The sequence below is a fragment of the Chionomys nivalis genome, chromosome 7 (assembly GCF_950005125.1).
Source record: "Chionomys nivalis chromosome 7, mChiNiv1.1, whole genome shotgun sequence".
Taxonomy (NCBI): Eukaryota; Metazoa; Chordata; class Mammalia; order Rodentia; family Cricetidae; genus Chionomys; species Chionomys nivalis.
This window is the reverse complement of record NC_080092.1, coordinates 40,940,136-40,959,084: the sequence shown is the minus strand read 5'-3', so window position 1 is coordinate 40,959,084 and position 18,949 is coordinate 40,940,136. Positions and strand designations below refer to the sequence as shown.

The window sequence follows — 18,949 nt, the reverse complement described above, 5'->3', positions numbered from 1 at the left end:
CCTTCTTTCCCCTGTGCGATCTTCCTGACCTGGACAGTGTCTCTGATCCTGTGTGTCCCATCTGTTCCTAGACACCAAGGTGGTGTTTGCCAAGGAGCAGCAGGCACGCAGCGAGGTGAAGGCAGAGGCAGGTGCCAGTGCCACACTGAGCTGCACGGTGGACCAGGCCCAGACTGAGGTGACCTGGTTCAAGGATGGGAAGAAGCTGAGCTCCAGCTCGAAGGTCCGAGTGGAGGCCTCGGGCTGTGAGAGGAGGCTGGTGGTGCAGCAGGCGGGCAAGGCGGATGCTGGGGAGTACAGCTGCGAGGCCGGGGGACAGAAGGTCTCCTTCCGTCTGGACATCACAGGTGGGTGTCATTGTGTTCAAGGTAGAGATGCAGCTGACCCCTTCGAGACACGAGGGTTCCTTGTCTGGTTCTCACAGCCCTGTCTCTGACCGTTTCATTTCTCTACTGTCTCCTGCCTTCTACTTTGAGGGCAGAGCCTCTTTCTCATGTATTACTGATGTCCCCTGTACCAGTCTGTGCCCCTGTCCACCTTCTTCCTCATCACTAGTTCTGTTGGGCTGGCCTCCTCCCCCTCCTCCTCCTCCTCTTCCACCTCCTTTTCCTCTTCCTCGTCCTCTTCCTCCTCTTCTTGAGACAGGGTTTTTCTGTAGCTTTGGAGCCTGTCCTGAAACTCGCTCTGTAGACCAGACTGGCCCAGAACTCACAGAGATTCACCTCTTTCTGCATCCCAAGGGCTGGGATTAAAGGCGTGTGCCACCACCGCCCAGCATGGGCTGGCTTCAGGTGTAAGAGCTGTTGAACCTCAAGTTCTGGGGAAAGGGCCTTGTTTAGCTGGGGCCTGAGTGGATCTTCCTGCAGTTCTGAGTCCTTGTGAGCTATCAGGGTTCTGGTCCGAGGTTCAGGAACCTGCTCTTCCCATTGCGGGCCCGTGGGCCTTACATTGGCCTTGGAGTCCTGGTGGTTCAGCTGTAGCATGTTGCCATGGTATTTGTCTGCAGTTGGCTTCTACTGTACCCGCATAGCTGTGCTTGTCCTTAGCGGTGGCCCTGGACAAACCTGGACATCTCAAGCACATGGTCTAAGTGCAGCTGCTGGGTGAGGCTCTGCCGAACCATCTAGGTCTCCTGCACAGCCACCCTGCTTTTGCCAATAGTGTTTTGGCTCCCAGGCTGTCGTTTCAGGCAGCTTCTATGACTTCCAGTCTCATCCCAGGTCAGGCAATCATAGCCTGGGCTGCGAGTTGTCTACCCTTCTGTGCCACCTGCCCTTGTGGAGGCAGGACTCCTGGGATCTTGGTTGGGACAGTACTGGTGATGATGGCCCTTAGGAGGCATTATGTTCTTGCTGGACCCAGAGGGGCAGTAGCTAGCACGCGTTACTGTTGGAGAGTCGTGTGCGTTTGTCCTTTCTTCCATGCCTACTTTACTTCTCAGAACCAGAGCCCGAGTCCCAGATTCCAGAGAGACCCAGCCGCAGGGAGCCTCTGGTGGTCAAGGAGCACGAGAACATTGTCCTGACTTCCACTTTGGCCACACCCTCTGTGGCTGCTGTGACCTGGCTCAAAGACGGTGTGGAGATTCGCCGCAGTAAGCGCCATGAGATCACCAGTGAGGGTGACACCCACATCCTGACCGTGAGAGGTGCACAGGTGCTAGACAGTGCCATCTACAGCTGCCGTGTTGGCAAGGAAGGCCAGGACTTTCCGGTGCAGGTGGAAGGTAAGGAGTCTGGATCTCCTCCAGGGTCCCTGCATCTGCCCCAGAGAAGAGTAGGCAGTATCCCAGAGCAGCCCCAGAGTGGAGCTCAGGACACGTGGCCATCTACCCAGATCACTGGCTGACACCCTTTTCTACCCTCAGAGGTGGCCACCAAGTTCTCCAAACCCCTGGAGCCCGTTGAAGGGAAATTGGGTGGCACTGTGAAGCTGGTCTGTGAGCTGACCCCAGAGCAGGCCGAGGTCGTGTGGCGCTGTGGGAGCACACAGCTGCGGCAGGGCAAGCGCTTCCAGATGACATCAGAGGGGCCTAAGCACACCCTGACCGTGTCTGGCCTCCGAGAGGATGACGCAGGGGAGTACGTGTGTGAGAGCCGTGATGACCGAACCAGCGCACGGCTCACTGTCAAAGGTACCCGTGGGTGAGCTCAAGTGGCTTCCTAGGGGAGGGGTCCTTCCGCGTGTCTGTCTCGGGTGCGTCTCTGCGGAGCTTCTCCCATGGCCCCTGAAGAAGACTTTCCCTTTGCAGTTCCCCGAGTGGTCAAGTTTACATCTGGATTGAGCACCATGGTTGCAGAGGAGGGCCAGGAGGCCACCTTTCAGTGTGTTGTGTCTCCCAGCGATGCGGCAGTTGTGTGGTACAAGGATGGCACCCGGCTGCTGCCCAGCGAGAAGTTTGTTATGGCACAGAGTGCGGCCACCTGTAGTTTGACCATCTTGGGCCTGACCCTGGAGGACGCTGGCCATGTCACAGTGGAGGCTGAGGGTGCCTCATCTTCTGCCACTCTCCGGGTCCGAGGTGAGCTGGGAGCCGGCAGAACTGTCAGGGTAGCCGGTGGGTCCTTGTAATAGGTGCCTTTTCCTCCGCGAGAACCGATAAGGCAGCCCCATAGTGCTCACGTGTGTTGGGATGATCTGGTTGGCCTTGGAGGACATGGACTCTGTCGGTTGTCAACGGTGATTTGGTGGTGGTGGGGGCACTAGGTATTGTCTCTTCAAATGTACTTGGTAGGAGCAGGGATAAGGCTGAGACAATCCAGAGAGACCTCTTTCTGGAGAAAGTGGTCTCTGGTTGGGTCTGCAACCGCAAATCAGATGGGAGGCTGCGCTCAAAAGGTCAAAAGCAGAAGGGATGGGTGCGCTTTGAGAGCCAGGACTTTATTTGAAGATGTCGCAGGCTCTTGAGTATGGGAGTAATGAAGATGGGTGGACCTCCCGGAGGAGGGGGGTGATGGGTCGGTGAGACCCACACTGGAGCCTTTGTCGTCCTCATATATCTTAACACGAGCAGGCGTCCTGGGGCATTGTTAGGGCAGACAACGGGACAGTGGCTGAGGGTTTGTGGAGTGGTCCTACTCAGATGCTGAAGGCTGGCCGTTGTGGTATCTACCCATAGGAGTTCAGCAGAATTGATCACAGCTGGGCAGCAGGGCTTGGGATGGGAGGGGAGGGGGGATGGGATTGAAGAAACAGCTTCCCCCATAAAATGCACCTATGTAAGGGCTGCAGTTGGGGCCTACCCTGACTGAAGCAGAACTGCTTACACGCTGGGGCACTCTGGCCTAGACTCAATGACCAAGATGACCCCTGCCCTTCTGTGTCTCAGAGGCACCGGTCCTCTTCAAAAAGAAACTCGAGCCGCAGACGGTGGAGGAGAAGAGCTCCGTGACGCTGGAGGTGGAGCTGACGCGCCCCTGGCCTGAGGTGAAGTGGACACGGAACGCTGCCGTCCTGGCACCCAGCGAGAACGTGGAAATCCATGCTGAGGGAGCTCGGCACCGCCTGGTGCTGCGCAGCGTGAGCTTCACTGACCGCGGCTTCTATGGCTGTGAGATACCAGATGACAAGAGCCAGGCCAAGCTCAACGTAGAAAGTAAGCCCAGGGTGGGGACCTCAGAGGAAGAGAGGGGTTCTCCAGAAGTGGGGGCGTGGCTTTGTGTCGGCCGTGAGAACGGGTGGGGTTGCTTTTTGGGGAGGCAGGTAGTCCACCCTGGTTCTGGCAAGTGGATCCAAGGAAGGAAGAGATGGAGGATGAAGTAAAGGGTCAGGCCTGGGGGTCAGCTGGGATTGAGGTAGAGCTGGGTAGAGGTGCGGCCTGGGGGTTAACTCCTGGGGCCTCGCTCTGTTCTGTGGCCTCTGGGTGGTAGGCTGAACCCACATCTGTGTCTGAGTCCTGGCTGGTTGGAGGGTCTCAGTTTACTAGCTCACTGGAGTCCCTCTGACAGTGCGGCAGGTCCGGCTGGTTCGAGGTTTGCAGCCTGTGGAGGCTAAGGAACAGGGCACGGCTTCCATGGATGTGGAGTTGTCTCATGCTGATGTGGAGGGCAGCTGGACTCGAGATGGCCTGCGGCTTCAGCCTGGGCCCGCATGCCACCTGGCCGTACAAGGCCCTGTCCACATCCTCACACTCTCAGCACTGAGGCCACAGGACAGCGGGTTGGTGGCCTTCAGGGCTGAGGGTGTGCACACGTCTGCACAGCTGATAGTCACGGGTGAGTAGGTGAAGGCTGGCGGCCCCCCTCCCGAGCACACCCATTTCAGCTCCCTGAGTGGTCCAGGGAGGCAGCTGGGACCAGGCGGAAAGTAAAAACCCCTTGTGTGGCTACAGTTAGCCCACGGCATCAGAAAGCGCCTCCTAACTCCACGGCTTCCTTCCCTAACTCCCATCTCAGAGCTGCCAGTGAGCTTCACCCGGCTACTGCAGGATGTGGTGGCCACCCAAAAAGAGAAGGTGACCCTGGAGTGTGAGTTGTCACGGCCTGTGGATGTGCGCTGGCTGAAGGTATTCCTCCCTCCTCCCTCCTCCCTGCTTCTCCCTGTGGGCGTCTGGGAGGCGAACCGCTTCTACAGAGGCACTTTAGGGCCTGACCAGTCCTCTCTGCCCCACAGGATGGTGTGGAGCTGCGAGCAGGCAAGACTGTGGGCATAGTGGCCCAGGGAGCCTGCAGGACTCTCGTTATTTACCGGTGTGAGATCGGGGACCAGGGTGTCTATGTGTGTGACGCTCTTGATGCTCAGACCTCGGCCTCTCTGAAGGTGCAGGGTGAGTTCTGGTCGGGGGTGGGGGCAGGGAAGGTTGGCAGGTATGAGTAGTGCTCTCTGGTACCTCTGTTCCCACAGCCTGACGGCAAGCTGGTGGCTGTGCTGGGAGTGGCCTATGCTTCTGGGTACGCCAGCTGTCTCAGTCAGTGTTCTGTTGCCCTGAAGAGACCCCATGACCATGGCAATTCTTATAAAAGAAAGCATTTAGTTAGGGCTGGCTTATAGTTCAGAGGTTTAATTCATTGTCATCATGATGGGAAGCATGGTAGGGCACAGACATGGTGCTGAATAGGTAGCTTGAGAGTTTTACATCTGCATCCACAGGCAGTAGGAAGAGAGAGACACTGGGCCTGGCATGAGCATTTGAAACCCCAAAGTCCACCCCCAGTGACACACTTCCTCCAACAAGACCACACCTACCCCAACAAGGCCACACCTACCCCAACAAGGCCACACCTACCCCAACAAGGCCACACCTATCCCAACAAGGTCACACCCACCCCAACAAGGCCACACCTCCTAGTGCCTCCCTAAGCATTCACATATAAGAGCCTATAGGGGCCAGTCTTGTTCAAACCTCCGCAACAACCCTCTCTCCCTTCCCCTAGGCCGCAGTGTTCAGATTACGAAGCCACTGGAGGATGTGGAGGTGATGGAGAAAGAGGGTGCCACCTTCTCTTGTGAGGTGTCCCATGATGAGGTTCCTGGCCTATGGTTCCGAGAATCCAGCAAGCTACGGCCCAGTGACAACGTGCGCATCCGGCAGGAAGGTCAGAGGCCTCAGAGCAGCAGGCTGGGTTTCCCAGGCTGCGCTCCTCTCTCAGTAATACAGAGCGTCCTTTGTCTCCAGGGAGGACGTACACTCTTATCTTCCGGAGGGTACTGGCCGAAGATGCAGGGGAGATCAAATTTGTAGCTGAAAATGCAGAATCAAGAGCCCACCTCCGAGTCAAAGGTGAGGAGGGCTCAGGGGAAGACAGGGACTGGACATGGGCCTCGCAGAAAGCTGGCCTCCCACAGGCCTGGGGTGCCTTAGGACCCCTTCCAGACAAGGCAGCAGTGACTCATGGAGAGGGGAGAGTATGGTCTCCTCAGTGGGAAGAGGAGGTGCAAAGACCCCAAGCTTCACTTTAATGGTGGTCAGTTGTACTCAGCAGATTCTAGGGTAGCCCGGGGTGGGATGCTTGACTTGGCCACCTGCTGGCCTTAGTGGAAGGCATGGGCAGCTGGTTTGGAGCAGAAGTCAGTTTCTTGGCTCCTAGGAGGTTGCCAAGGCAAAAACGTCCATCCAGGTCACCATCCTGACCCCACTTGACTGTGCCCACAGAGCTGCCTGTGACCCTCCTGCGCCCACTGAGGGACAAGATTGCCATGGAAAAACACCGTGGTGTGCTTGAGTGCCAAGTGTCCCGGGCCAGTGCCCAGGTGCGATGGTTTAAGGGCAGAGTCGAGCTGCAGTCTGGGCCCAAGTATGAGTTGGTCAGCGACGGCCTTTACCGTAAGCTGGTCATCAATGACGTGCAGCCTGAGGATGAAGATACCTACACCTGTGATGCTGGTGATGTCAAGACCAGTGCCCAGTTCTTCGTGGAAGGTATGGGATGAAGGGGTGGACGGTCCTCCTGGGTTTCGGGGAGAGGATTTGCGGTTTCTGTGGCTTTCCCTGGAGATTCTGGAGGCTGCCATGCCATCTCAGACAGATGGGGAAGGATGCTTAGCCACGTGGTAGAGAGAGATAAGAAGGGACAGACAGCTTGTAGGATGGGGAGACTGGTCCCTCTGACTGAGTTTCACTGGTGACCAGCTCCTCATCCACAGAGCAATCCATCACCATTGTGCGAGGCCTGCAGGACGTGACCGTTATGGAGCCTGCCCCAGCCTGGTTTGAATGCGAGACCTCCATCCCTTCTGTGAGGCCACCCAAGTGGCTCCTTGGTAAGACTGTCCTCCAGGCAGGGGGCAACGTGGGCCTGGAGCAAGACGGCACGGTGCACCGGCTGACACTGCACAAGACCTGCTCCACCATGACCGGGCCTGTGCACTTCACCATCGGCAAGTCCCGTTCCTCGGCCCAGCTGGTTGTCTCAGGTTAGCGTACTGTCTGGGGCAAAGCTGAAGATGGACGTAGCTCGGAGATGGGGGTGGTCCTAGTCTAGGGCCGTGGGTGGACATGGCTTGGGGCAAGACAGGAACAGTGGCCAGGCACAGGTGGCCTGGGCTGAAGCAATCAGGCTTGCGCTCAAGTCTGTGGGTAGACACTACTCAGTGGTTTGACAGCATGTGGAGCAGAAGATGGGTCCTGGGCGGCACATGGGTGGGGTTACTAGGAGCTGACTTTGGGAGTCGGGATATGGTCAGAGGCCTGAAAAGTGGGATATAGGTACTCAGGCACGGCAGGGCTTTGGGGCAAGGCAGAGGTGTGTGGGCAGTGACGGGCTTGTGCCGCACACTCCCAAGGGAGGTGACCAGGCACATTGTAGGGGCTGTGCTTGCAAACAGGTTAGCGCCTAGGCTAGGCAGGGTGGTCTGGGTGCTTGTGGCTCCCAGCCCTGCCTTTGTGCTGTTCTCTCCAGACATTCCCATGGTATTGGCACGGCCACTGGAACCCAAAGCAGGGCGTGAGCTGCAGTCGGTAGTCCTGTCTTGTGACTTCAGGCCGGCCCCCAAGGCTGTGCAGTGGTACAAGGGGGACACGCCTCTGGCCCCGTCAGAAAAGTTCAAGATGGTGCTGGAGGGCCAGATGGCAGAGCTGCGTATACTCCGGCTCACTCCAGCGGATGCTGGGCTCTATCGGTGCCAGGCGGGTAATGCCCAGAGCAGTGCCGAGGTTACTGTGGAAGGTAGAGAGCTGGGAAGGAGGGGAGGGCGGTGGACCCCACTCCAGGGCCGGGGGTGGCTGAGAGCACAGTGCTGAGGTGATTGTGGGTGCCTTGTAGCTCGGGAGGTGAAGGTGACTCAGCCTCTGAAGGATGTTGAAGCCACGGAGGAAGGCCGGGCCTGCTTCTCGTGTGAGTTGTCCCATAAGGACGAGGACATCGAATGGTCACTCAATGGGATACCCCTGTACAATGACAGCTTCCACGAGATCAGCCATGAGGGCTGTCTCCACACGCTGGTGCTGAAGAGTGTCCGTCAGGCTGATGCAGGCACCGTGCGTGCCACCTCCCCCAAGGTGTCAGTTTCTGCCTGGCTAGTGGTCAGAGGTGAGGAGTTTTGTGGAGTCTGTGGGGTGTCCCTCCGGCCCCGGGCGGGTACAGGCTCCCCTCACTGGCCATGTCGTTCCTCTAGCAAAGCCGGTGGTGTTCCTGAAAGCACTGGATGACGTATCTGTAGAAGAGCGTGGCACGTTGGCCCTGCACTGCGAGGTCTCAGACCCTGAGGCACGTGTGGTCTGGCGCAAAGATGGCGTGGAGCTGGGTCCCAGTGACAAGTATGACTTCCTACACAAGGCAGGCTCTCGGGGCCTTACGGTACATGACCTGAGCCATGAGGATGCTGGACTGTACACCTGCCACGTGGGCAGTGCGGAGACCCAGTCCAGGGTCAGTGTGCATGGTGAGTGGCTGGGACTCTAATGCAGGATGGCTATCTTAGTTAGAGTTTCTGTTGCTGTGGAGAGACGCCATGACCACGGCAACTCTTATAAAAGCAAATGTTTAATTGGGACTGGCTTGCAGTTTCAGAGGTTTAGTCCATTATCTTCATGGCGGGACATGGTGGTGTGTAGGCAGACCTGGTTCTGGAGAGGTTGCTGAGAGTTCTTCATCTTGATTCACAGGTAGTAGAAGCAGCTGTGTACTGGGCATAGCTTGAACACATATGAGATCTCAAAGTCAGCCCCCACAGTGACACACTTCCTTCAACAAGACCACACCTCCTAATAGTGTCACTCCCTATGGGGGCCATTTTCCTTCGAACCACCACAGGGTGCTAAGCCTTCTTCCATCCAGAATCTCTAGGCTGCTCTTCAAGCCCTTAAGGCTGTTCTGTGTATCCAGGAGGCACCAAAGACGTTGTCTATAGCACACAGGGATTAATGTAGCCCTGTGAGGTCCAGGGGCAGGCAAATGGGCTAAGGAACAATTGTCTACGGAGCCTCACAGGGGGCTGGTGTGGATCCATTCAGGTCTCTGGCATTTGCTCTGTACCATGTGCTGGGATTGGGAGGAAATCAGCCAGGCATGTGTGAGACACTAAGAGGTGAGACAAACTGTAAAGGGCTCCCAGGCCAAGGGCGGATGTCCCGTCCTGCAGGTGAACAGGCCTCCAGGCCATCTATGTTCCTGTTCTTTACAGAGCCCCAGCAAGTCCATAGGTTCATAGGTGCTGCCCCACTCAGCCCTGTTATTTCAAAGAGGTAGGTCCCTTTGAGCACACCTCTCTCAGCCTGGCCAGCCACCTGGCTCTGGCTCGGGTCCGGCATCCTGACTCGGAGGAGACAGGTTGGCAGCCTGTTCATTCATGATCTCTCTGGGGCTCCGGGATGGCCTTATGGGAAGGGAGCACAGTACGGTTTTCATAGGACAAGCACTTGCTCTCTCTGTAAGGGGTCATTTATGGGGTCCCTGTCCCTCCTCTCCTGGCGTTACAAGATGGTTAGAAGCATGGAGGAACCTCCTTCTCTCAATCACCTTGATTGACAGCTCAGAGGTGTCAATCACGCAAACACTAAGTCATGCCAACTTGAAGCTAGGATTTTGGTGCCAGTTTTGTGATTGCACTCTTTGTTGTCAGGTGTGGAGCTAGGAACAGTGGGAAACCAGGTCCTGCAGTGTGACCTGATCTTTCCCACTGCCTGGCATGGGGGACTACTGTTCCCTGAGGTTGACATCTGTGCGCTGACTGGTGACCTGTTTCTTATATCCCACAGATCTGCATGTGGGCATCACCAAGAGGCTAAAGACAGTGGAGGTGCTGGAGGGAGAGAGCTGCAGTTTTGAGTGCGTCCTGTCGCACGAGAGCGAGAGTGACCCAGCAGTGTGGACTGTTGGCGGGAAGACAGTGGGCAGTTCTGGCCGCTTTCGGACCACTCGCCAGGGCCGCAAATACACTCTGACGGTCAAAGATGCTGCGCTCAGTGATGCAGGGGAGGTGGTCTTCTCGGTGATGGGCCTCACATCCAAGGCCTCACTCATCGTCAGAGGTGGGTGCTGTGGCTGGGGCCAAGGGCCTGATATTGTGGACTGGGGCACTGTTGGGATGCTTCTAGGGACTGTCTGCCTGTCATGGTGGGGACCCAATATAGTGCTGTGGGGAGCCATAGCCCTTCCTGAACATCTTTGAATTTCTAGAGTAAGCTGAGAATTCCAGTCTCATCCATGGGCTGACTTCCCTCAGTGCATGTAGCTTACTCAGCCAGTCTGACCCTTAAATTGAGGCCAGGGAGACAGGGAAGAAGCCTCTGGTGTCTTGGAGCTGGTGTTCATGGCTGGATCTGCACAGGGACCAGCCAAACTGTGGCCATACCCTTGTATGAGCCTTAAAGGAGCTTCCCGTATAGCCCACGCTTTCTAGGTCTCACCGTCACAGTGGGGGCTTTGGGGGCTTCCAAAACTTCTAAGTCTTGAGCCTCTAGTGGTCTAAGGTCCCAGGAGTCAAGGGCTGTAGGTCTTGTGATTTTGATCTCTCGAGAATGCATGTTCCCAAGTGTCTGCCAGTTCGTATCCTGGCCCTGGCTGAGGCCGTTTCTAAGAGGTTATTGCAGTCGCGATGTGCCTTAGGTCATGGCTGATTCTGCGGCCAAGGGTGTGCCTCATGGGAACCAGCTTTACTTATTTCAGAGAGGCCAGTGGAGATTATGAAGCCCTTGGAGGACCAGCGGACAACGCTCGGAGAACATGCGACGCTAAGCTGTGAGCTGTCCAGGGCGGGCACCTCTGTGCGCTGGCTGAAGGATGGGAAGGCCATCCGAAAGAGCCAGAAGTACGACTTGCTCAGCGAAGGCACGCAGGCTGTGCTGGTCATCCGCGAGGCCTCACTCAAGGATTCTGGAGAGTACACCTGTGAGACGGAGGCTTCCAAAAGTACCGCCAGGCTCCTTGTGGAAGGTAAGCACGTGACCCTGTCAGCCTCCCCTGTGGCATAGCCTGTGGCCACCCCCGGGACCTCAGTGGAGGTACCCCCTCAGGTCAGCCTGTGTGCTCAGGTTGTGGGGGGACAGAGCCCCTCATTTCTGCCTGTTTTGTCTCTTACCCAGAAAAGGCAAACCATTTCATGGAGGAGCTGGCTGACCTGCAGGTGGAAGAGAAGGGCACAGCCGTGTTCGCGTGCAAGACGGAGCACCCGGCATCTGTCGTGACATGGCGCAAGGGCCTCCTGGAGCTGCGTGCTTCGGGGAAGCATGTCCCCAGCCAGGATGGCTTGACCCTGAAGCTCACCATCAATGCCCTGGAGAGGACAGACAGTGACACCTACACCTGTGACATTGGTCAAGCCCGGACCCAGGCCCGGCTCCTCGTCCACGGTGAGGCAGCCCTAACTTGCATGCTGTTTTTGGTTCCTTCGTGGCTGCTCTGGTTTTCTTGATCTGAAGTGGAATCTGAAGGCTCAGAAGTAGTCAGTCATCAGGCCTCTTCTTGTTCTGGGCCAGCTGAGCCTCAGTTTCTCCATGTCTAAGGGTAGAGCAGGTTGCCTGGGCATCTCAGGCTTTCCTAGTGTGACCTTCTGTGAAGGAGCTAATGAACTGCCTTCATTTATACAGTAGGCACTTTCTGTGTGTTCTTACAGCGTCCAGGCCTGTGCTGAGTTCCAGGGTTTATCTTCTGTGTGTGCTTACACACTTGGCGTGTCAGTTATTGTAGAGGGACAGCTTACCATGCTTGTTGAGAACTAAGGAGCCTCTTGTGTTCTCAGAGGAGAACTGACCAATATTGATAGTGTCGGTTTAGAAAGGCTAGAGACAGGTTACTAAAGAACAGTCGTCCTGCAGGGAAGGCATGGCATCGAAATGAAAGCCCAGGGTGCATTCCAGAGCAAGGAGCCATAGACAGGTGGGCATGAGTTGCTTGGGTACAGATCTCAGGGTTCCTGCAGACATGGGGCAGGAGCTGGTGTCTGTGGTTGGTGGGGGTGTCCCTGCTGGGCAGTTGTCTGTCCAGGTCACCGGTTCAGAGTTGCTGCAGAGCTCAAGAAGGTCCAAGGCAAACTTTGATACGATCTGTGCGTATGAAGCATGGGGTGCATGTGGAACAAGAGGGGATCTCTTGGGGCCTGGAGAAAGTGTTGTGGATGCCAGGCAGGGTTTTCCCAGGGTTGACAAGAATGCTGTCTGCAGAACTTACAGTACAGGTTGTTGCTGTTTGTTTGCTCTTTGCTTCCTCCATTTGTTCTCACTTATGAAGCACCATTTCCCCTCCATTGTACAGCGTGAGAGCGGTTGTCCTCTCGGGTGTGTAGAGAAGGGAAGTGGAGACCAGCCTGGTTAGTAGGGGTGTGCCGTGGTGTCAGAACAGAGATGACCCTGGCCCTCCTGGCCACGGCCCTCACCTGGCTCTGTGATCCTAGCATGGAGTCCAGGTTGGCATTTAGGGACACTCATTCTGAAGTCTGCCTTCAGGGAAGTTTTTCTCGTGTGGTGAGAGCCCTCTCCATTGATAATTAGAAGTAACGAAGTTTACCCTCTATATTTGCGGGTTCTGTTTTTCAGATCTAGCCTCTCATTAATAAAAAAAAAAGGGAATTGTGTGGCTAGGGAGATGTCCCAGTTGTTAAGGCACTCGCTGTGCAAGCTCTTAAACTTGAGTTTGGATTCCCTAGAGCCCATGGAAACGCAGGTGCTTGGAAAGGTGGAGACGGTAGATCTCAGAACAATATAGTATCAAGACTAGCCATATAAGTGAGCTCTGTATTGACTGAGAGACAGACCCTGCCTCACTGAATTAGATGGAAAAGCTAGTAGGAAGTTCCCTGAAATCAGCCTGGAGCCTCTACATGTGTGTGCACATGCATTCACATGTGCTTCCATACATACAAACATGCATGCACATACATGCACACTGCACACACAACTGGGAAAAATATGGCTTTGATGAACACAGACTTTTTTGCTTGTCACTGCTTCCTAAACAGTACGATGTAATACTGCACAGGTACTTCCATTGCATTGGCTATTAAAAACCAGCTATTAAAAGTGTATCAGAAGATGTATGCAGAGTGCAAATATTTCATCATTCTTTAAATGTGAGACTTGCGTGTCCTCAGCTTTTTTTTTTTTTTCGAGACAGGGTTTCTCCGTAGCTTTTGGTTCCTGTCCTGGAACTAGCTCTTGTAGGCTGGCCTCGAACTCACAGAGATCCGCCTGCCTCTGCCTCTCGAGTGCTGGGATTAAAGGCGTGCGCCACCACCGCCTGGCCACCCTCAGATTTTGATATCTGTGGGAGATTCCAAATCAACTCTCCATCAAGACGATGGGAGGTAGAAGTAGGAGGAGCAGAAGTTCAAGATCATAGCAAGTTCAGGGCTAGCCCGGGGTCCATGAGACCCTGCCTCGAAAAAGAAAATCAGTAAAATGTTGACCTTAAGTGTAAACCATACGGATGCCTGTGGGTAGAGTAGAGCCATTCTCTGTGTGACAGCCTACTGATCAGAGAAGAGCCCTTTTTCTCAGTGCCATTCAGTATCGGGGTCTTTCGAGAGGAGCCCTACTTTCCAAGGTGTTTGTGGGTGCAATTGTGTGTATGTAGGATCCATGTCTATCTACCCCTATTCTTCTCCTTCTCCGTCTTCTTTGAGACAGGGTTTCTCTGTGTAGCCCTGCGTGTCCTGTAACTCTCTCTGTAGACCAGGCTGGTTTTGAACTCACAGAGAACTTCGAACTTCACCTGCCTCTGCCTCCCAAGTGCTAGGATTAAAGGCGTGAGCCACCACCAGCAGCAACGCTACCCTTTTTAATTCAACAATGGGATATTTCTAGGAGTGTACATATTCTCTCCCGTGTGTGTCCGGATCTGAGTGTGTGTGGGTACCTGAGGACCTAGAGTTCCAGGTGGTTGTGAGCCATCTGATGTAGCTGCTTGGGATTGTTAGTGGAAGAGCAGACCAAGTCTGTGAGACACAGTGTGATCATTGGGTGTGTGTTGGCAGAATGTGGGGATCTGATCAGGCTACTGGGCATTTCTGTGCTTGAGTAGTTATCATTTCTGTATGTTGTAAGACTTTAAGCTTTCCCTCGAGGTCTTTAAAATGTAGGTGAAGTAAGCCAGGCACAGGGAGTAAAATACCACAAATTCTTTATGCTTGTGGATGCTGAAACCCCATCTCGTGGAACCAGAGAGGAGAATGGAAGGGACCAGGCAGAGAGGGAGTAGGAAGGCTGGAGTCAGTTGACTCTCTGCAGCAGAGTGGGGGTTGGGGAACCGCGGCCTTTTCTCGCCCACCGTTCATCTGTCGATGGGATTGCCTGCGGTATGACTTGTGCCGTGCTGTGGTGAGCACTGCTGGTGTAAGCGGTTTGGGGAGTGGGTAGTCTATTTGTTGGCAAGCCCAGTTCCGTATGAAGGGCAGGAGAGATTACATGAGCTTCAGCTGGCTGTGGGCCCTCCACCATCTTAGCAAGAGGGCTTCAGAGGGGGATATAGGTTTGGGGTTCAGAGGGTGACCTACAAAGGACTCCTTGGCTCAGATCTGCTTCCCAGTTTCATTGAGGTAAAAAGTAGATCACTTGCTTATGGCCCCACCCAGGGTCTTGGGCGAAGCTGTTTCTCTTGGCACTTAGCCAAGCCTGGCCCTGGGCTGCAGGAGCTCTGAGGTGACCCTTGCCTGGCAGGTCAGAAAGTACGCATTACCGAGGACCTGGAGGACGCTGCCGTCCAGGAGGGCTCCTCCGCCAAGTTCTGCTGCCGCATCTCCCCTGCCGACTACAGCCCCGTGCACTGGTTCCTGGATAAGACCCCCTTGCACAGCAATGAACTGAATGAGATCACTGTCCAGCCTGGAGGCTACCATGTGCTCACCCTACGGCAGCTGGCGCTCAAGGACTCAGGCACTGTCTACTTCGAGGCGGGTGACCAGCGGACCTCAGCTGCCCTGCGGGTGACTGGTGGGTTTTGTGTCTAAGGGCCATCCATGATGGGGATACTACATGGCCTAGAGAAGCCTTGAAGGGGGGCAGATGACAGCTCTTCCCAAGCTCTGCCTGGTGCCCAGTGTGGTCCCGGGGCTGATGGAGAGGCAAGATTAGCTGTCAATGGCAAGGGGGTCTCTCATCCCAGGGAGGTAGCGAATGACTTGGGGGGCATCTCCCATCTCCTAGGACTTGGTTCAGAAGACTGAGTTGGGTCCTTTCAGAATTAATTTCTGAATTCAGTATTTGTGGGTGATGTGATGTGTGCTGTCTTCCTCCAGGATGGGAGCTACACAGAGCCTGCCTTTCTGTCTGGCTCCTGCTTAAGGGCAACAGACAGATACGGGTCCAGGCCTTGTATGATCTACTGTGTTAGTTTTCTCATAGAGGAACCACAGTCCTAAGTACCTTTGCCTTTTTTCTATCCCCCAGAGAAGCCGAGTGTCTTCTCTCAGCCACTCACAGATGTCACAGTCACAGAAGGAGAGGACCTGACTCTTGTTTGTGAAACCACCTCTCTGGAAAGCTCTGTGCACTGGACCAAAGATGGGAGGACACTGAAGCCATCTGCACGATGCCGACTGAGCTACGAAGGCTGTCGGGCCCAGCTGGTCATCACTGGTACCACCATACAAGATGGTGGGCGATACAAGTGTGAGGTTTCTGGAGCCACCAGCAGCTCCATTGTCAGGATTCATGGTGAGTGTCAGGTGTCCATGTTTGGGATAAGAATAGAAATGTGTCCACAGGAGACAGGGGGTCCCCGGAGCAGATTCTGGTTTCTTTCTGTAGCATGAGGTCTGCTTGTTGGGGTTTCTGTCCTGCCCGGTTCCCATAGTAGTTAGGTCCCAAAGAAATTACACAGAGAGTCTACATTAGTGATAAGCTGATTGGCCCATTAGCTCAGGCTTCGTATTAACTCTTATAACTTATATAGCCCATTATTCTTATCTATGTTAGCCACATGGATCAGTACCTTTTAAAGCAGGGCAGGTCACATCCTGCTTCTTTGGTGTCTGGACAGGACTGCAGAAAGAGCTTCCTTCTTCCCAGAATTCTCCTGTTCTCATTGCCCCACCTCTACTTCCTGTCTGGTTGTCCCACCTATACTTTCTGCCTAGCTACTGGCCTATCAGTGTTTATTTAAACCATAATTGACAGACTCTAGACAATTCTCCTGCACCACCTTTCCTTTGCCTCTGCCTGCTATGTGGGGCACTTCACTTCCTTGTGTCTCAGGGTCTCCCACTATCTTTTGGCCTCCTGACCCCTGATTGGGGCCCATTCCTGACTTGGCTTTGCTGGACCCCTCTGGAGTCCCTCTTCCTGCCCTGTGGCTTGCCTCTGTCTGGGCTGCCCTAGGCTAGCAGTACAGACAGTCAGCTTGCACAATGGGAGTCTGTTATCTACCTGCTGAGTAGGCTGGAAGTAGGAAATCAAGGTTGACTGGCCTTCTGGGGTCTGCCTACTTGGCTCTCAGATGCCACCTTCTTTGTAACTCCAGGTGCTTATTCCTCTCTGCTGGTGTCCTAGTTAAGCACACTAATCTGATGAAATAAGGGTTCATTCCAACAACCTTACTCGGTTTTATCTCTTTGAAGTCCTCACTGTCAAACTGAGTCCCATTCTGAGATCCCAAGTTAGAGCTTCAACATCTGAATTTTCGGGGGATACATTTCTGACTGTAATAATTGCCTTTAATCTGTTCCATACCCACCTTTCCATTTATAAACCTTCAGACCCATCTTTCCCAGAGGTCTTTGGGGTCTTGCCACTGGCATCCACTATCTGAGTTGTCCCATACCCTAGAGCTGCTTCTGGACCTCAGGTGGGGTTCTCCTCCAGGAGGCTGACTTGAATCTGCCTGTTCACAGCTCGACCAGTGCACTTCAGGGAGTCCCTGAAGGATGTGGAGGTACCAGAGGGCAGGGCCGCCACACTGCGCTGTGTGCTGTCATCCGTGGCTGCACCTGTGGAGTGGCGTCATGGAGAAGACATTCTGAAGTCCAGCAGCAAGTACAGCCTGCGCCAAGACGGTGCTGTGCTGGAGCTGATCATCCGAGACCTGCAGCCTCAGGACAGTGGGCAGTATTCCTGCTCCTTTGGGGACCAGACAACTTCAGCCACACTCACAGTGAAGCGTAAGTGCACCTGGCCGTCCTGTGCTCAGGCTCCAGTGGGAAACTCACTGCAGTGACTCATGAGGTCTTTTGTGTCTATCTGTACCTGCTGCAGCCACATCTGCCCAGTTCGTAGGAAGACTGAGAAACAAGGAGGCCACAGAAGGGACCATGGTCACACTACGGTGTGAGCTGACCAAAGAGGCCCCCGTGGAATGGAGGAAGGGGACAGAGACCCTGAGGAATGGGGACAAGTACAGCCTGAAACAGAATGGAGCTGTGTGTGAACTGCAGATTTGTAACCTGGTTGTGGCAGATGCAGGGGAATACATGTGTGTGTGCGGACAGGAGAGGACTTCAGCCACGCTGGCTGTCAAGGGTAAGGACCACACATGTAGTCATGTGGGTCAGTGGTTTACCCAGGAGTTGACCTGGCGCTCCAGCTCCCCCAGTGCTTTTTCCTCATGTTTGGGCGCCTTCTGTTCATCCCACCGTGAACCCCATCCTACTCTCTGAGTCTTTATATGAACCAGGAAATACTAGTATGCGCAGCTGGCTTCCCGCTCTTGAGCCCTGGAGGGTTCTGTACTATTGCTCTGTTGTATTCTGTCTTGTTCTATCCCGCAACACTCAATAGCAGATCTGATGTTCCCGTCTGTCTTACTGTTCTAGCTCTGCCTGCCCACTTCACCGGAAGACTCAGAAGCAAGGAGGCCACAGAAGGGGGCACGACCACATTGCAGTGTGAGCTGAGCAAGGCTGCCCCTGTGGAGTGGAGGAAGGGAACAGAGACCCTGAGAGATGGGGACAGATACAGCCTGAAGCAGGATGGGGTTGTGTGCGAGCTGCAGATCCGCAGCCTGGCTGTTGAAGATGCTGGGGAGTACTCGTGTGTGTGTGGGCAGGAGAAGACCTCAGCCACATTGACCATCAGGGGTAAAGACCGTGTGTGTTCCTGTGTGCAGGTGCCCTGTGCATGGTTGGCTCTATGCCTGAGCATCTTCTCCTACCCACCTCCTCTGATCTTCTATGTCTCATCTTTATCCTGTTAGCTGGTATTTCTCATGCTTGTTGTATAGGACCTACTTTAGATGCCAGAAAACAATGGATAATCAGGTCTTTCCCAACTCCAGGAGCGTCCTGGTTGGGATGAGTGTGTGTGTGTGTGTGGTGAAAACAATTACAAAGGTGCAGTTATAGGTCCTGGGGGCACACCAGGAAAAGGGGGAGGCAGGAAATGGAGGAACGGCCCACCCGGCAGGAATACAGGTAGGACAGCTTTGACCTGTGCCTGAATGGGAAGTGTAGATTCACCATGCCTCAGGCAAGGTTGAGGGCCCACTCCCTAGGAGTCAGATAAAGGTCGGGCCCCACCTTTTGGGAGTCAGGGTGGAGGTAAGGGTCCAACATGCACAAGTCAGATGAAGATGAAGGCATACCCTATGAGTATCAGGCAGAGGTAGGCACCTGACCCGTGGGGAGTCAGGTGGAGGCAAGGGCTTGTCCCGTGGTGGTGAGGAGAGGTGAAGACAAGTCTGTGGGGGTGAGCTTGACACTGCTATCCCTGGGCTTTTCCTGGTCAGTTCCAGTTTTTCCCACTGGAAAAAGGCTTAACGATCCTGCCTCTGGACACTCTGTGTGTTCTGTATTGTATGTGTAGTGTCTGTGGCCACTTTTGTACATGGCTACAGAGTTTAATGATCTTCTTTGTGCCTATGTACCCCCTGAAGCTGTGTATCCCTCACACAGTTATGAACAGAACTTCACAGATAGTTAGAGGCCTGGGGAGAGCACTACCAGGAGAAAGGTCACACTGTAGAGTGAACAGAGCAAGGTACCTCCCTGGGCATCAGGCTATTAGGACATCACAGACAGAGGCACTCACAGATTGAGGCAGATAAGATACATGGAACCCTGTAGCCTGTCTATCATGGATCCTGGGTCCTTATGTTTACACCAGCAGCAACAGACCTTCCTAGAGTGACTGGCCTGCTGGACAAAACTC

The 18,949-nt window shown here is 54.6% G+C and overlaps 1 protein-coding gene across 8 annotated transcripts in view; it reads left to right on the top strand.

Annotated features, from left to right (window-relative positions):
• Nucleotides 1-18,949, top strand: part of Obscn (obscurin, cytoskeletal calmodulin and titin-interacting RhoGEF) — a 141,140-nt gene that overhangs the window by 51,716 nt on the left and 70,475 nt on the right. For 7 of the 8 annotated variants that reach the window (XM_057775831.1, XM_057775832.1, XM_057775829.1 and 4 more), the window contains 23 exons: nucleotides 72-347; nucleotides 1,442-1,726; nucleotides 1,868-2,134; nucleotides 2,252-2,521; nucleotides 3,329-3,595; nucleotides 3,948-4,214; nucleotides 4,395-4,504; nucleotides 4,612-4,765; nucleotides 5,373-5,534; nucleotides 5,615-5,719; nucleotides 6,092-6,358; nucleotides 6,583-6,852; nucleotides 7,338-7,604; nucleotides 7,701-7,967; nucleotides 8,053-8,319; nucleotides 9,635-9,907; nucleotides 10,545-10,811; nucleotides 10,961-11,227; nucleotides 14,528-14,800; nucleotides 15,257-15,523; nucleotides 16,699-16,965; nucleotides 17,060-17,323; nucleotides 17,617-17,880. In XM_057775831.1, coding sequence (XP_057631814.1) covers nucleotides 72-347; nucleotides 1,442-1,726; nucleotides 1,868-2,134; nucleotides 2,252-2,521; nucleotides 3,329-3,595; nucleotides 3,948-4,214; nucleotides 4,395-4,504; nucleotides 4,612-4,765; nucleotides 5,373-5,534; nucleotides 5,615-5,719; nucleotides 6,092-6,358; nucleotides 6,583-6,852; nucleotides 7,338-7,604; nucleotides 7,701-7,967; nucleotides 8,053-8,319; nucleotides 9,635-9,907; nucleotides 10,545-10,811; nucleotides 10,961-11,227; nucleotides 14,528-14,800; nucleotides 15,257-15,523; nucleotides 16,699-16,965; nucleotides 17,060-17,323; nucleotides 17,617-17,880 — 5,643 coding nt within the window. The remainder of the gene's footprint in view (nucleotides 1-71; nucleotides 348-1,441; nucleotides 1,727-1,867; nucleotides 2,135-2,251; nucleotides 2,522-3,328; nucleotides 3,596-3,947; nucleotides 4,215-4,394; nucleotides 4,505-4,611; nucleotides 4,766-5,372; nucleotides 5,535-5,614; nucleotides 5,720-6,091; nucleotides 6,359-6,582; nucleotides 6,853-7,337; nucleotides 7,605-7,700; nucleotides 7,968-8,052; nucleotides 8,320-9,634; nucleotides 9,908-10,544; nucleotides 10,812-10,960; nucleotides 11,228-14,527; nucleotides 14,801-15,256; nucleotides 15,524-16,698; nucleotides 16,966-17,059; nucleotides 17,324-17,616; nucleotides 17,881-18,949) is intronic. The other variant, XM_057775833.1, reaches the window with a different exon arrangement.